Source organism: Rhincodon typus, chromosome 20 (assembly GCF_021869965.1).
Source record: "Rhincodon typus isolate 14 chromosome 20, sRhiTyp1.1, whole genome shotgun sequence".
NCBI lineage: Eukaryota > Metazoa > Chordata > Chondrichthyes > Orectolobiformes > Rhincodontidae > Rhincodon > Rhincodon typus.
In genome coordinates this window covers 34,326,561-34,343,497 of record NC_063351.1, presented here as the reverse complement: position 1 = coordinate 34,343,497, position 16,937 = coordinate 34,326,561, and the positions used below count along the sequence as shown (strand labels likewise).

Below are 16,937 nucleotides of genomic sequence, written 5' to 3'. Positions count from 1 at the left end.
CTTCATTTTCTGAAGAAGGGTCCCGACCCGAAACGTCAGCTTTCCTGCTCCTCTGATGCTGCCTGGCCTGCTGTGCTCATCCAGCTCCACACCTTATGATATCATACTTGATTGTGCAAAGTCAGATTAAATCATGATGTAATTGCAGGGGAAGGGAGGAGCAGCAATTCATGAAATCTCCCAATAAATTTAGAGACTTGGGACACCAGAACTTCAGGGCTACATCGAGAATCTGCATGTCACAAACAGACCTAACAAGGAATCTGCAACAGTCCCTTTTACAAGTCTTCAAAGACATTCCTAGTTAACTCCAACAATTAAGATTTGTTACAGTTCTGAGGAAGGGTCACTGGACCCGAAACATTAACTGATCTTTTTCTTCACAGATGCTGCCAGACTTGCTGATCTTTTCCAGCACATTCTGTTTTTGTACCTGGAGAGTGCAAGTTAATTAAACTTTTTGAAATTTCAGATAGGAGAACTGACAGTCTTCAAACAAAAATCACCCCACAGCTTATATGCAGAAAAATGCATGAAACTCCATTAAAAACGTTTTTAAAAATGCAATGATTAGAGAAACAGTCAAATGTCAGTATATTAAAAAAAGCAAACGGCCTATTTAGATTGCTATACTTGGAGGTTCCAAATGTAACAGATGTCTGAACTCTGCAGACTGCCAAACAAATAAGGAGAGTTGAGATCATTAAATTAACTTCAGTAAACATGCAAGTCTTCAAGTGAAATACAAAGACAGTTGAGACTAAATAAGAAACGTACTTACTTAAGGATCATCTGCGATGAACTATGATTGAAAGTATATCCACCAAACACCCACATAAACTTTCCATATACAATAGCCTTGTGAGATGCACGGCTCACGCTGGGACTAAAGGGTTTAATGTTTGGCAGTACCCAGTAGGATTCCATTGATGGAACTGTCAAAGAACAATCTGGTCCTAGAATACAAATGTAATATTTCAGTTGTTCTGTGATGCGCATTCCTTGACAACCCAGGGACATACAGCAGCAACTCACTAAATAAAATAAAATTCAATGTTAAACACACAATCTTATTTGAAACAAATGCTACTTAAAAGTTTACATTTTCATTGTCAATTAATGGTCAGAACAATGAACATTAAAATCTACATATGTAAATACACTGCAGAATTTGAATTCTCAAAAAAAAAAAAACTTTGAAACGTGCTGTTTCAAAATGCATCCAGTAACTAAAACAAAAGCACTAAATTTGGTTGACATTTAGAATCAGACAGCCATTTCGGTACAAAAGCCAGTCATTCAACCCATTAAATTCGTGCTAACTAAAATACCCCATCCCTGAAACCATGCTGGTAAATATCCTCCTCACTCCTCAAGGACACAAATCCTTTCCAAAATGTGGTACCCAGAACTGGACCTAATACTTAATTGTCGACAAACTATAGCTCTACATAGATTCAAAAAAAACTTCCCCACTCCTTTAATTTAAATTCCATGTTTAAATTGATCAGATCCAAAACTCCACTGCTAGCCATTCTCATTATGTTTAGATCTACACACATGCACCTCAGGGTTAAACGGTTTCAACTGTGCCAGTATGCAGTTGTTGTGTGGCAAAGTGGTTGTGTGTGCTTGGAGGCAACTCAGGTTTTTCTCCTGTGGGCATGCAAATGCAAGTTTTTACAGAAGTTCAACAGCAAATCTTATGGGACAGATCAACAGCCACGGATTCTCGCCCCCACTGGGGTCCTTCTGGGGTTGAAAGTACAGGTGCCATGTTTAAAGACCTCCTAGTTGACCTCAATTCACTGCAAGCCTACAGCTTCATAACGGCATACATTGGTTACCACCACCCCCTCAGAGTTTCTAGATCAAACAAAACCTGGCCCGAAGTTTCACAACGTCCCATGATAGATTCTGGTCTAGGCAATCCAGGAAATAAAGAAAGCAATTTTCCAAACAATAACAGCAGGAAGCTCTTCCATCAGACCAAGACAGGTGTATGGGTCAGTGCCCTATAGGCAGCATAAATTCATCCAAAGTGCAACAAGGGGTTAAATGATCTCCAGTGCTCTAAGGGCAAGTGTCATGTCCATTTGCTACAAACTTACATTCATAAGGGCACTCAGTCTGAGTTGCATTACACAGGTATGTCACATAGGACAAAAAAACTGAAAGAACTGCAGATGCTGGAAATGAGAAACCAAAAGCAAACAAATTGCTGGACCCGAAACATTAACTCTGCTTTCTCTCCACAGATGCTTGCAACAGACAACTTTCCGAGTTGAGTTTCTCCAGCAATTTCTGTTTTTGTGTCACATAGGACTATTTCCTACAAGCCTCAGCACCACATAGACGATCTGCACTCAAAAGTTGACAGCCACCTCACGCTGTGAATGCTCTCTCAGTTGCAGAGTATCTAACAGCCATTCCTTTACTGGGCAAGGTTCTAGGCCAAATACGACTATGCAGACAATAAAATCACAATCCATCTTGCCCTGTTCAAAGGACAGAGCGCACAAGCCCACACAACTGGAAGGATGCTGGATATTCACATTGTCACCCCTTTCAAAGGGCAGGCCTCAAAGTTGGTAGGGTCGGACCATGACCGCCCCTACACAAATGGAGAAATACATCTGTTACAAGAAGCCAATGAAAAAGCCTCCATTATGTATGGTTCACTAGTCCTCTTTTCTCTTACCCAGGTACTAACAAATACCAGAAGACAAAGCACATCTGTTTCCTAGCACCAACATCTCAGAGGAAAACATCCCTCAAACGTCAGAGGATGCATAAACAAGGTGTTCATCTGCACCCTCCACCAGCAAAGAAACATTCACCTTGGTAGATCCATTATACAGAGTGGGCTCAAAGACACGCTTTGGGCAGTGTATCACCAATACTGAGGACTGCTGGAGACCAGGCCTCTGTTCAGCCCCTTGAAAATGACATGTCTCTCTTCTAGAACATATGGCAAAGATGCAAGACACCCTAAAATGATGGAGCCAAAGATGAAGGAGTTCAAGCTGTAGCATTTGTAGCATTTCTGGCGGATGAACACATGGCTGCCTCTCGGGAAAGAATGATGGCTGTTTTGGAGAACCAGGACCAGCAGACCATACAGTGGCTTCAAAAATGCACTGGGACTCAGACTTCATCACTGTAGCCATTGTACATGGTATCAATGGCAAGGCAAGAGGCAACCAAGGCTTCCTTGACCTCTTTCCAGGTATCCATTCATATCAAGGGGTCAGGGAGGTGCAAGTGGATATACACGCAGGAAATGTTCAGGCAGGTGCCTAGGGAAATGTGCCCTGTTTCTCAATCTCTCTTTTTTCAGTGACCTCACTGCCCACAGCAGGTCAAGGCAAAGTAGCGTCTTCCAGGAAACTCTCAGCAGGCCAAAACTTTCTAGGCCCATGCCCCAGAAAACACCCGCTATGGTGAGTACAGTCAGCCAGTTGTCTCCAACTCAGCTGTAAACGTCAGGGCAGCAAACATTTCAGGAGGTGAAAGACAACAATATTTTGAGACCACAACGTTGGAACAGGAATTCGGTCATTGTATATAATTCGTACTTCTGTAAATTCATATTTACAGCATGCAAGTTTTCTATAGTCTTGCTACTCTGTAATCGTTGGCTGAAATGAAAAGAATGGACCAGTTTCTCAATTGTGTCATGTGAAATGTTGTACCTTTCCTCTGCAACAGAATGAAGACTCATTTCTGTCATCAGCCAGGTCTTTTGGTGTAGCCTCATCTCCTTGTAACCCCCAAGGGATATTAATAACTCCAGAATGTAGAATTTGTGACGACTCCCTGCATACCAAGCACACAGCTGGAGCATTTGGGTGGTGTAGTTACATAGTGACGTATATTACAGGAGAGGAACTCTTTCCAGTTCACAAAGAGTTAGTAGTTGCCAGAGAGCTCGGATGACATTGTGTGTACAATCAATAGCGTCTTGCAGCTGAGGGAAACCTTCTATTCCAGCAAAGCTCGGCATCACAGCTACATGGTTCTCTGTATCCAAGGGCAATTTCACAAATTTCATGGACTTTTTCAAACAGAGTATCAATCACATCCTGTACATGAGTGGTTGACAAGAGAAATTCCACAGAATCCCCAGTGGATCAATGGTAGTTAAAGACAGCTGCCATGATGCTAGAAAATTCTGTTTCAAACCAACAATCATTAGTTGCTGTGGATGAGTTGCCTGATTCTTGTGCCTCTGCACACTAGTCCACAGCCTATGCCACTTGCTACTCCTGTATCCTTCCATGCTGGTTCCTCTTCAGTCGCAAGACGGTGAAAAGGACAGGGGTCTGTGGGATTGCATCATAATTGGTTGCAGACCTGTGGAGATAGTTCATCGATGCAGTGTCATCATTCACTTTGAGCTCTGCCCTCCAAAATCTTCTCCATGGTGCCTTTGCTAAAGCCTTGACTTAACATTTCTCTTCCTCTGGCCTCCTTCCAATCAGCATACACACCACGGTAAGGTCTATCCTCTGTGGCACCCAACAACCAAGCAAATCAGGTGCACGGAGACAGTGCATTTTGGTCAGGGAATTTAAAGAAAGTCAGTACACTTCTCGGAAGATAATACTCAGTCTCCCTTCAGGGAGCCACATTCTTCCCATTTGCCACTAACTGCACTTGGAGCCTTCACAACTTACTTCCACCTTCAAGTAGTCTTAATTACAAGCACTTGTTTAAAAGCACAGGAAGTCATCAAGGTTGCAGGTACGCAACTCTTAAATGTAGCAAGGTACTTGAGGGCACAGATTTCTTAACCAGGTAGAACTTAATTGGGATGCGTTATAAAATTCCAGCAAGTTGTCTTTTTAAGGAAATACAATGCATACGGATTGGTTTTCCCACACCCGCAGTCCTCAATATTGAAGACCAGAGAACTTGACTCAAGAAGTGTTTCTCTCACTGGCTCAATTAAGCTTTGTTGCTGGCCATTCTTCTCACCACCTCCAGAACTGGAAAATTCTGCCCACTGTCTCTTTCCTAATCCTTCCCTCAAAAATCATTACTTTACACTTCTTAACATTAAATTCCATCTGCCAATTGTCTGCCGACTCTGTTCGCCTATGTCCTATTTTGTTTACTATTATTGCATGGGGTGTGGGCACCACTATAAAAGTTGATATTTGTTGACCATCCCTAATAGGTGGTGGTGAGCCACCTCAATGAACCATTGTAGTCCATTTGGTGCAGATACAGCCCCAATCCTGTTCAGAAGTTCGTTCCAAGATTTCATGCATTGACACAAGAAACAGCAATATAGCTTCAAGTGACGTGCTATTTGACGGAAAATTTGTTAATTGGAAAACTCTCCACATATTTTCCGCTCTAATCCAAATCAATTACACTGGAGAGATTGTGTGTTCAGAAGATGCTAATTAATAAGGCCTGATAAGCTCCTCAGTGCATCTTGAAAATGGTACGATGGCTGTGCATCAGTGTTGGAAAAAGTGAATTGATCTCGAAAGGGTTCCAATCAAGTGGACTATTCTGAAGGGGTACAAGACACCAAACGTCAACTGTTTCTCTTTCCACAGATGCTGTTAGACCTGCTGAGATTCTGCAGCAATTTGTTTTTGTTCACATATCCACAATTCTGTTGCTTGGTAGGAGAGAATAAGCATTACCGAAAAAAAAGACCATTCTTTGAAACATTTCATCTTCAATCATCAAGACATCTCACAAGAATACCAATTCAAGGGGAAAACTACCATTTAAACTGCATGAGAAGGGAGTACTAATTGGTGATGTTGCTGCCATGGAAAATGGATATATTAATGCTGGACAGTTGACATATTAATATCGAGACCCATTTTCTGCTGACAGCAGGAATACGTATGGCACGCTGGCTGAGTGCTTAACACTGTTGCCTCACTGCGCCAGGAACTCGGGTTTGATTCCATCCTCAGGCAACTGTGTGGCATTTGCACGTTCTCCCAAATCTGCGTGGGTCTCCTCCAGATGTTCCAGTTTCCTCCCACAGTCCAAAGAGGTGCAGGTTAGGTGAATTGGCCATGTTAAATTTCCCATCGTATCCAGGGACGTGCAGGTTAGGTGGATTAGATATGGGAAATGCAGGATTACAGGAACAGGGTAGCAGGGTGGGACTGGCTGGGATGTTCTTCGAAGGGTTGGTGCGGACTTGATGGACTGAATGACCTGCTTCCACACTGCAGGGATTCTATGATTCTATGTGCACGTACTATGTCTATTTCATTAAAAAAATATAGGTGTGAGCCATTCATAAAGCAATGCGCTGACCAGTCAGCCTGCCTAGTTTACATTTTAAATAAATGCTGATTGTTAACTGTCAATCAGCTTTGATGGATGCATTCTCTATGGAAATGCCTCTACCAGTATACACTTGCCGAACAAGCAGGAGGGCCGAAAATGTCGATAGTATGGAAAATAAACAATACATGTGGACTTCACAAGCTTCAAAATCTCCCCTCCCCTGGCCACATCCCAAAACCAGCCCAGCTCGTCCCCGCCTCCCTAACCTGTCCGACCCTCCTCCCACCTCAAGCCCCACCCCCACCTACCAGCCTCATCCCGCCCTCTTGACTTGTCTGTCCTCCCTGGACTGACCTATCCCCACCCTAACTCCCCACCTACACTCACCTTTACTGGCTCCATCCCTGCCTCCTTGACCTGTCTGTCTCCTCTCCACCTATCTTCTCCTTTATCCATCTTCCATCCGCCTCCCCCTTCTCTCCCTATTTCAGAATCCCCTTCTCCTTCCCCCATTTCTGAAGGGTCCAGGCCCGAAACGTCAGCTTTCCTGCTCAGCCTGCTGTGTTCATCCAGCTCTACACCTCGTTATCTCAAACAATACTGAATGTAATGGCAGTGGTGGACTTTTTCTTTTTTCCGGGGAAGGGGTGTGCGAGGTCAGCTGTTGACACTTCATTCCATTACAGATTGTTACCTAGCATTCAAATGGGGCAGAAATTACTTTCCATTTATCAACCAAAGCTGAATGTTATACTAACATTAACGAAGCATTCAATGCTCATACAGAACTTCTTGGGAGCTGTGAAAGATGTATACAATGCTATATTGAGCAAATATCTTCATTTCTAAGCATGTGATGAAGAGATGATCACTGACTAAGCAGCTAAAGATGGTTGAGCCTTGGACACGACCACAAGGAAAGTCCTATGGCATCGCTGAAGGCAAATGTAATTGACTCCTAACACTGACAACCACCTTCCTTCGTACAATGTATGCCAGATTTTCCAATAAAATTTGAAAAACAATGAATAATGACAGTTATCTTGATAGTGATGAACAATTCCTGCAAAAATGATAGAAAACAATACACTATTCGTGCTCCCTCACACTTGCTGCTCTCATTACTGCTCCTCCTCACTTCCATTGTTCACTGTCCAGGATTATAATAGTCCCTTTAAATCCCAATTGTTCTTAATTAATGGTACATATTACTAAATCTTTAAGTGGAAAGCCAAAGTGTAGTCATTGTCAGTTTGTTTTGGTTTATTGCACCGAATTAGTCAACGAAAAACTGTTTAGGTATCGAAATATGTGAAATGCAGATCAGGCAGGAAAGGATTTCAGCTTTCTGGATATTAGATTTACATGAACAAAACTGTCATCAATACTTCTCAGAAAAGCTAGCTCACATTGTAATGGAAGAGTTAAACTGGACATACAGACAAGAAAGATGCTTCAAGAATTTGAGATGAGTCAAAATTAAAGTTTGGAAGAGAAATTTCAGATAAGGCACTTTGCGGGTTTCCTGAACTTCTTTGAATGATATTATGGTATGTAAATACACAGCAACAGTCAAAGGTTTCAATTTCATATCAACATGTATTTGTATCTGATAACACAGCACCTCCACTGCACAGCACAATGTTTCAGTTTCATTCACACCACAAGTCTTGCACCTCAATGGACAACTTAAGACACACAATCAGACTCTCAGCACGGACTTGAAGAAGGCACATAGTTGATGTAATGCTTTTTCACAAACAGATCGTTACAGTGGAGAAAGTGATACGGCGTACATTATAAAACTAGTTTAAGATTTTTAATGAAATTTGCAGTATAAATTACTAAGAAGGGTCTGCATCTGATAACTTTTAGAATTGGTGTAACACGCAAAAAATATTTCAATGTAAAATCAACTCAAATTATTTACATGTTTCTAAAGAAGCAACTCAATACTGTTCTTACAAAAATGCTATGCCAAAAGGTTCCAAGAAATGTTTGGTCAATAGGTTCAAGCAAATGAACTGAAATATCCTTCGGTTGGAACAGAAAGTGGAGAAAATCAGTAATACCTAAACTTTTAAGAAAACATTATTGATACTACTAATCTATTATTTTAAAATTAAATTAAAAGATATTGGAGCATGTCCAGTTTATAAGGTCCACGTCAAAGCACATCTGAAAAGTGAAAAAATTAATGTTCAAAATGTCAACCCCAATTAAATTTTGTTATAAAGTGGATAATCATTAGGTCTAAAACTACCTAGAGCTCAGCTCTCAAATTATATTTTATTCCTGCAACTCAACAATTTCAATTAATTCTCTGTTTTTGGTAGAACATCTTCCAATGCTAAAATCCACAGATGAAAATGCAGTTTCAACATCGAAAGCTACAGCAAATTTGTTAAATAAAATCTGCAAGGTTTGTTTATATTTTCCAGGTAGTTTCTTTCTTTTGGCCAAGCTTTGCTAACTGCAGTATCGAGTTAATACTGTGCTGACGTTTTATTATCTTAAACCGACAAGAAAAGATCCTTTGCAAAACAACATTCCAAAGTCAAAAATATGATAAATCAGCAATGACTTTTTTTGAAAACTTCAGGCTAATGACTTTACTGAACAAGAGTATCTTCTTGCAACTGGTTCCATCAAGTCAAATAAAAGATTAATAATGCTTACAGAAAGCAAATAAAGCCAACAACCATGTGGAAAAATACATTGTTATTCATGTTCATGTCCACATGACGGTGCTACTAACCTGCACAGTTATTATTCAAATCCTATTACTAGACAATAAAAACGGCAGACACCCAATAGAAATTTATTTTCCAAAGCAGCGTATCAGCCAGAAGTGAATTACAATTAACAGATAATATTGAAAACTTATCTACCTAATGTTTCCACATGCCAGTGAAGTGTTATGAAGATATGCAATAAACTAATTTTTTGAATAAGGTATTCAATGGATTGAGTGCTGTTTGGCTAAACAAGTGCACTTTGGATTTGGGTGAAAACAGAGTTCTAAGGGGTAAGTTGCAATGGGCAAGTGGGAATTAAACTTTATATCAGGGCTAATCTTCAAGCTAAATTAGTTCTTGAATCTAGTAACAAAAAGCTTCTGTGTTTGATTAGGTCTAGTTTTAGTCATATTACTGAAACAGGAGTCAGCTGAGTTATTCTCAGCTGAAGCTGGTTAATGGGAAATCTGGTTTGATCCCATTCAGAAGCACTGCTTTTGGGGCCTATAAAAAGGGAACATTAGTGCTATTTGGCTAAAGAAGAGTGTTTTGTAGTTGGGTGAAAACAGGAAATTAAGAGAGACAGGGAGTAGGTGAAGCTGAAAAGCTGAGTGCAGTGCTCAGTCTGTCAGTGACAGTCCCGAGGGAAGTAGCCAAGTGGTGATACATGCAGAGTGTTTTCCTGCAGCTCTTAAGCTATGAGACATCAGCTTAAATGAAAGGTAGGGACATGTAATTATAATACAAGTGTTTGAAATGGAGGAAGTCCCTAGTTTACTTCAATTCTCTTAAAGGGAGTAACCTGTTTTACCTAAAGAAGTCATGACAGGAAACCACAGACCTGTGGTGCGCTCCTCCTGTGCAGTGTGGGAAATAAGGGACACTGGATGACATGTCCAAAAAGTGTACCTAGCTGCAGCTACTGGCTAACTGCTTTTATGGAGCTGGAGCTAGATTCAATGCGGAGCATCTGCGATGCTGAGAATGTGATGGGCAGCAGCTTCAACAAGGTGGTCATACCACAGGTGAGGATTACACAGACAGAAAGGGAATGGGTGACCATCAGAAAGTAAAAGGCTTAGAAAAGAAGTGCAAGAGTCCCCTGTGGTCATCCCTCTTTCAAACAAATATACTGCTTTGGATACTGTCAGGTTGGGGATGGCCTCTCAGCAGAAAGCAGCATCAGCTAAGTCATGGCACCACAGGTGGCTCTGCTGCACAAAAGGGGACGAAGTGAGCAGGAGGGCAATGGTGATAAGAGATTCAAAAGTAAGGGGTACAGACAGACTTCTGTGACTGCAGACACGAATCCAAGATGGTATGTTGCCTAATAAAAACCAAAAGCACTGCGGATGCTGTAAATCAGGAACAAAAACAGAAGTTGCTGGAAGAACTCAGCAGGTCCGGCAGCATCCGTGAAGAAAAAACATCAGAGTTAACGTTTCGGGTCTGATTACCCTTCCTCAGAACTCATGGTAGCTAGGAAAACATGGGTTTGTATGCAGAAGATAGGGAGCGAGATCTGAGTAAAGGAAGAGATAAATTAAAATGCAGGACTTCAAATGTACTAATCTCAAATTACCGCCAATGCCATGTGCTAGCAAGAGCAGAAATAAGAGGATAGATCAGATGAATGCATGGCTGGAGAAACTGTACCAAGGAGGGTTTGGATTCTTGAGGCACCAGCATCATTTTTGGGACCTCTACAAGCCTGACGTGTTGCACCTGGGCAGAGATGGGACAAATATTCTGGAGACAAACGACTACAGGTGCTGAAAGCTAGAGTTGACAAATATGGAGCTGGAAAAGCACAGCTGGTCAGACAGCATCCGAGGAGCCGGGAAGTCAACATTTTGCGCTGAAACCCTTCGTCAGGACAAAGATTCTCATGGCTTTCGCCAATACCATTGGTGAGGTTTTAAATTAGTCTGGCAAGGGGATGGGAACCAAAGAGGAGTCGTAGATGGATCAGATTCAGATTAGGAAACAGGAGGTAGAACATTAAGGATGTAATCAACGACTTGGAAAGACAAAAGAAATGAATTAAAACATACAGCAAAGTAGTATTACAAATAAGGCGGAGAACTAAGGGCTCAGACACATAGCAGCATGATGTTGTTGCTATTAGAGAAACCTGGCTAAAAGAACAGCAGAGATAACAGCTCAATATCCCTGGATAGAGTTTTCAGGCAGGATAGAGTGGGTGACACAAAAGGAGAAGGTTAGCACTCTTGGCTAAATAATCAATGGCAGTTGAGAAGGAATGATATAAGGTTTTGAAGTAGATTTGTAGCTCGGGTTGTGGGTGCTGTGGTTGGTTAGCTCGCCGAGCAGGTTTGTTCTACCACAGACATTTCATTACCCTGCTGGGTAACGTCATCAGTGCAGCCTCCGATGAAGCACCAATGCGTTTTCCTACCTGGTTTTTAAAACTCTGGAGTCCGTTGAGCTGGATTGCCTCACTTCTGGTTTTTCTTCATAGTAGAGTGTATATGGGGTCGAGTTCTGTGTGTTTATTGATGGCTTTCTTCGTGGAGTACCAGGCTTCTAGGAATTCCCATGCCTGTCTCTGCTTTGCTTGTCCCAGGATCTTGGTATTGTCCCAGTCGAATTGGTGGTTCTCCTTATCCATGTGGATAGAGATGAGTGAGTATTGGTCGTGTCTTTTTGTAGCCAATTGGTGTTCATGTACTCTTGTTGTTAGTTTCCTTCCTGTTTGTCCGATGTAGTGTTTCTCACAGTCTCTGCAGGGGATCTTGTAGATGACATTGGTCCTGTCCTTGGCAGGAAGTGGGTCTTTGGTTTGGGTGAGCAGTTGTCGTAGGGTTGATGTGGGTTTGTGTGCCACTCTGATGCCCAGCGGTCGTAGGAGTCTGTGGTTAGTTCCAATGTGTTCCTGATGTAAGGTACTGAGCTTCAACAGTAACCATCCTAACACACACACACAAACGAAGCTGCTTGTGAACACTATTTAAACAGCAACAACACACTACTGCAACACAGAACTACCCCAAGAAGAAGAATACCTCTTCCAGGTTTTCAAAGATAATGGATATCCAAAAAAAACTGGGTCAGAAGATGCCTACACTAACAACAGCAGGAAAATACTATACGCCCCGACACACTCATCACACTACCTTACATCAGGAACACACTGGAACTCACCACAAGACTCCTACGACCACTGGGCATCAGAGTGGCACACAAACCCACATTAACCCTACGACAACTGCTCACCTGAACCAAAGACTCACTCTCCACTATGGACAGGACCAATGTCATCTATAAGATTCTCTACAGAGACTGTGAGAAACACTACATCTGACAAACAGGAAGGAAACTAACAACAAGGGTACATGAACACCAACTGCCTATAAAAAGATTGGCCATGCTAATTTGTCCATCGTGTTCAGGGATGTGTAGAATAGATGAGTTAAAGGGGGCTAGGTGGGATGCTCTGAGGTGTGGACTTGTTGGGCCAAAGGGCCTGTTTCCACACTATGAATTCTATGATCAACTCCAGTAGATTGAAAAGGAATTCAAGTTGACCAAAAAAGTTTGACTTTGCTTGACGTCTCCAGTTTTAGGTTCTTGCATTTCTCCTTTGATAGTTGTCATCAAAGGATAAGTTGGGATTTTAGGAATGATATGCTCTGTTTCCTACCCTCATAATAGCCTTTTCTTAAAATTATAATCTTGGACCTGTTCTTCTGCTCCCTCAAACAATGTAAAATTCAGCCATGTTATGGTCACTGCTACACAAAGTGCCTTCACTGAGATCATTCATTATTCCTCTCATTGCATAATACCAAACCTAGTACAGCTTGTTCTTTAGTGGGCTCCAGAACACGTTGCTTTCAGGATAGTTTGTTCAAACAATCTCTAACCTCAGGTTAGCCTACTCTTGCCCATTTAAAAGCATGAGAATGCTGCTCAGTGTTTACTCTGTCTGTTCATGACACTCTTCTGATGGAAACAGATACCCATCAACAGTGACTGTGATCTCTGCTCCATTCTAGAGATAAAATAAAGCTGTAGAAATACTGACAAGTTAATCATTAAACCTCTTACACAAACTAAAACCTACATGCCACTATTTCAAAATTCAAACTCAATCTCATTTTATGTCACAACTGACAGATTAAGTCACTGAATTCTAAGGAAAATGTTTGGGCGTATCCCAGCACTGTTTGCTTGGGCTGCTAAAACAGCTCAAGACTTCTTTCTAGCTCTGACAGCCTGGAGACTGCCAAAACTAAGTTGCCTTTTTGCTAGTATGTATATTTTCTCTGAATTAAATCTACCTGTGGTCCCTTTCCATTTCGCTTGCACTCTGTAGTATGAAAATATGAAATTAGTAAAGACCTCAGTAATTTCACTAAGGAGCTTTGTCTATTTTTGTCTATTTAGCTTTAGTCACATGATTTAGGTTTTAAACAAGGATTTTGACCTTTTTTTTTAACAAAAGAAAAGTCACCTCTCAGAACTGAAACTAAAAATGCATTTCTCTACTTTAAAAACTAAGTTTCCAAATATTGTACAATAAACTTTCAACATAAAACTTACACCATAGAACCATACAAATGATACAACGCAGAATGGGGCCCGTTCGGCCTGTCTTGTCTATGCCAATCTTTCTAATCTCATCTTCCTACACACAGCCCATAGCCCTGTGGTTTACAGCACTTAAGATGCAGATCCAGGTATTTTAAGAGTTCAGGGTCTCTACCTCCACTCGCGCAGTGAATTCCAGACACCCACTGCCCTTTGCTCAAAGGCTTTCCTCTTGTCCCCTCTAATCCTTCTGCCATTTTTCTTGAATCTATGATCCCTGATTTTTGATCTCTGTGCCAAGGGTAACTGATTTTCCCTGTCTGCTCTTGATTTTATATACCTTTAATCATGTTACTCCTCAGCCTCTCTGTTCCAGCAGAAGTACCCCAAACCTTGCCAATTTCTCCTTGTAGCTAAAATTCTCCAGCTATGATGACATTCTAGTAAATCATCTACTTACTGTCTCCAGAGCAATTGCATCTTTTCTGTGATGTGGTAACCAGCACTGCATACATTACTCCAGTTGTGGCGCCACCAGCGTCTTGTACAGTTTCACCATTATATCCCTACTTCGGTATTTTAGACCTCTGCCAGTGAAGGAGAACATTCCAAGAGCCTTCTTTGTAACCTTATCTACCTGTAGGGACCACCAAGATCTCTCACTTGATCTACCCTCTCAATATATTCCTGTTTATTGTGTATTCCCCTTATTGTTTTACCTCGCATTACCTCACACTTAGAGTTGAGCTCCATCTGTCACTTGTTATGGACCAGACCAAACTGCCCCAAAATATATCAAGGAGATAGCCTAAGCTCTAACTTTACATTTCATTTAAAGGCTGTGTAAGGCACTGTGTTCCAGATGTGATTCAATTAGTTCACTACTAGGCTTTAAGCAAAACATACTTTATTCTTACTCTACAGTTAAAATACAAACAAAAGAATTAGCATAAATTTAACTTTGTTGATATACATGAAATAATGTTTTATTTAACTAGTCATCAACTGTTCCAATAAGGCAACATCCTATAAGCATACTCTTGGCAAAAGCAAATTCAGCAAAACAGATTTCTCTCACTTCCTTTCTCCTGGACTGGATAGGAGATAGCAACATTGAAAGAAACAGTCTAGCAGCAGAGACAGGATTAAAGCTTTTTGCTGCTGCAGAGAGAAAGCTGTATCTATCGGCTAAAACCTTGGGTCTGTGTGAACCTGATTCCACCCGCTCATGCTTCGTTTGTCTACTTAAAAAGAAAAATACTTGGGGAGCTCAAAGCTGTTCAGCCACCACTTCTGAAGTACACATTTCGGCACCCATATGGCAATACCTCTCTGCAAGAGAAACAGCACACACCAAATCTCTTTTAAAGGCATACTACTATCGCACTTTTCTGCCCACTCCACTGACCCATTTTAGCTTATAGCTATCCTCTACGTGGTTAATTTTTGTGTCTTATGCAAATTTCCCAATTGCGTCCCGTCCATAGTCAAGTCCAAATTGTTAATGTATAAAACAAACGACAAGTCCCAGCACTTAGCCCTGTGAAACATCACTTGTAACAGCTGCCCTTGCAAATGGAAAACTATCGACCGTTATCTTTCGTTTTCTGTTAAGAAACTATGGATCGGTTTGACATAATACTCCGTATCCATGGCCTTTCTTTCTTGACCAATCTGCTATGTGAGACCTTATCAAATGCATTACTGAGATACATGTGGACAACATCCACTGCACTACCCTCAAACCTCCTTGTCACTTCCTCAAAGAATTCATTCAAATTTGTAAGGCATGACCTTGCCTTAACAAGCCACGCTAATTATCCCATGCCTTTCTAAGTAACAGTATCTGATCTCTCAGGATTGGTTCTAATAATTTGCACACCACTGAACTGACACTAACTATAATTGCCTGGTACTGCCTTTGTACCCTTTATAAAGGGAACCACATTTGCATTCCTCCAGTCCCCCAGCACCTCACCTAGTGAAGTTTGGAATAAAATCCGCTGAGCATCTGCTACTTCCTCCCTGACCTTTAGCATCAAAAAAAACTTACCTCATGCAGCAAGCGGCCCTCTTGTTTTCACCAGCAGCAGCGTGAGCCAGAGTGCCAATGGGAAGGTAAGGCGGTTTTTGTTTCTCCCTGTATAAAAAAAAAAACTTACCTCGTGCAGCAAGCGGCCTTCTTGTTTTCAGCGGCAGGTGTGTGGAGGGAACGCGAGCCAGGAAGAAACAGATAAATTCGGGCATTGGCTAAACCTGAAACACTACACGTGTAGTGTCTCCCACCCGTCCTCCTCCTCTAACCAAAAAAGACTGTGTGGAGGTTCGGTAAGGTAAGGCTTTTTTTTTTTATTCTTCTTCTGGAAATCTCGAGTAGAGGGAATGGAAGCTAGGGCAGTTGCATGCTCCTCTTGCAGGATGTGGGAGGTAAGGGTCACTGCTAGTGTCCCCTCTGACTTCACCTGCGAGAAGTGCACCCAACTCCAGCTCCTCAAAAACCGTGTTAGGGAGCTGGAGCTGGAGCTGGATAAACTCCGGATCATTCGAGAGGTTGAGGGAGTGATAGAAAGGAGTTACAGGGAGGTGGTCACACCCAAGGTACAGGAAAAAGGTAGCTGGGTGACTGTCAGGAAGGGGAAAGGGAATAGGCAGACAGTGCAGGGATCCCCTATGGCCATTCCCCTCAATAATAAGTATACCCGTTTTGGATACTGCTGGGGGGAAGACCTACCAGGGGAAGGCCATAGTAGACAGGTCTCTGGCACTGAGCCTGACCCTGTGGCAAAGAAGGGAAGGCGGGAGAATAGGAGAGCAATTGTAGTGGGGGATTCAATAGTAAGAGGCACAGACAGGCGGTTCTGTGGATGCGAACGAGATGAAAGGATGGTATATTGCCTCCCGGGTACCAGGGTCTGTGATGTCTCGGATCGTGTCTTCAAGATCCTTACGGGGGAGAGTGAGCAACCAGCAGTCATGGTACACATCAGTACCAATGACATTGGTAGAAAAAGGACAGAATGTGAAAAACGAGTACAGGGCGTTAGGTTGGAAGCTGTGTCCAGGACAAACAGGGTAGTTATCGCTGGATTACTACCAGTGCCACGTGATAACAAAGTAAGAAATAGGGAGAGAGTGCAGCTAAACACGTGGCTACAGGGCTGGTGTAGGAGGGAGGGCTTCCATTATGTGGATAATTGGAGCACATTCTGGGGAAGGTGGGACTTGTACAATAAGGACGGGTTGCCCCTGAACCGGAAGGGCACAAATATCCTGGGAGGGAGGTTTGCTAGAGCTGTACGGGATGGGGAACCGGATTTATAATTCAGAGGATGAGGTATTCGGCCTTCCAACAGACACAACAGGGAGTGAGGTGGT

General features: G+C 42.1%; 1 protein-coding gene across 1 annotated transcript in view; it reads right to left on the bottom strand.

Annotated features, from left to right (window-relative positions):
- The window catches only part of atrnl1b (attractin-like 1b), an 843,599-nt gene that overhangs the window by 789,752 nt on the left and 36,910 nt on the right, over nt 1-16,937 (bottom strand). The window contains exon 5 of the mRNA XM_048609206.1: nt 782-956. Coding sequence (XP_048465163.1) covers nt 782-956 — 175 coding nt within the window. The remainder of the gene's footprint in view (nt 1-781; nt 957-16,937) is intronic.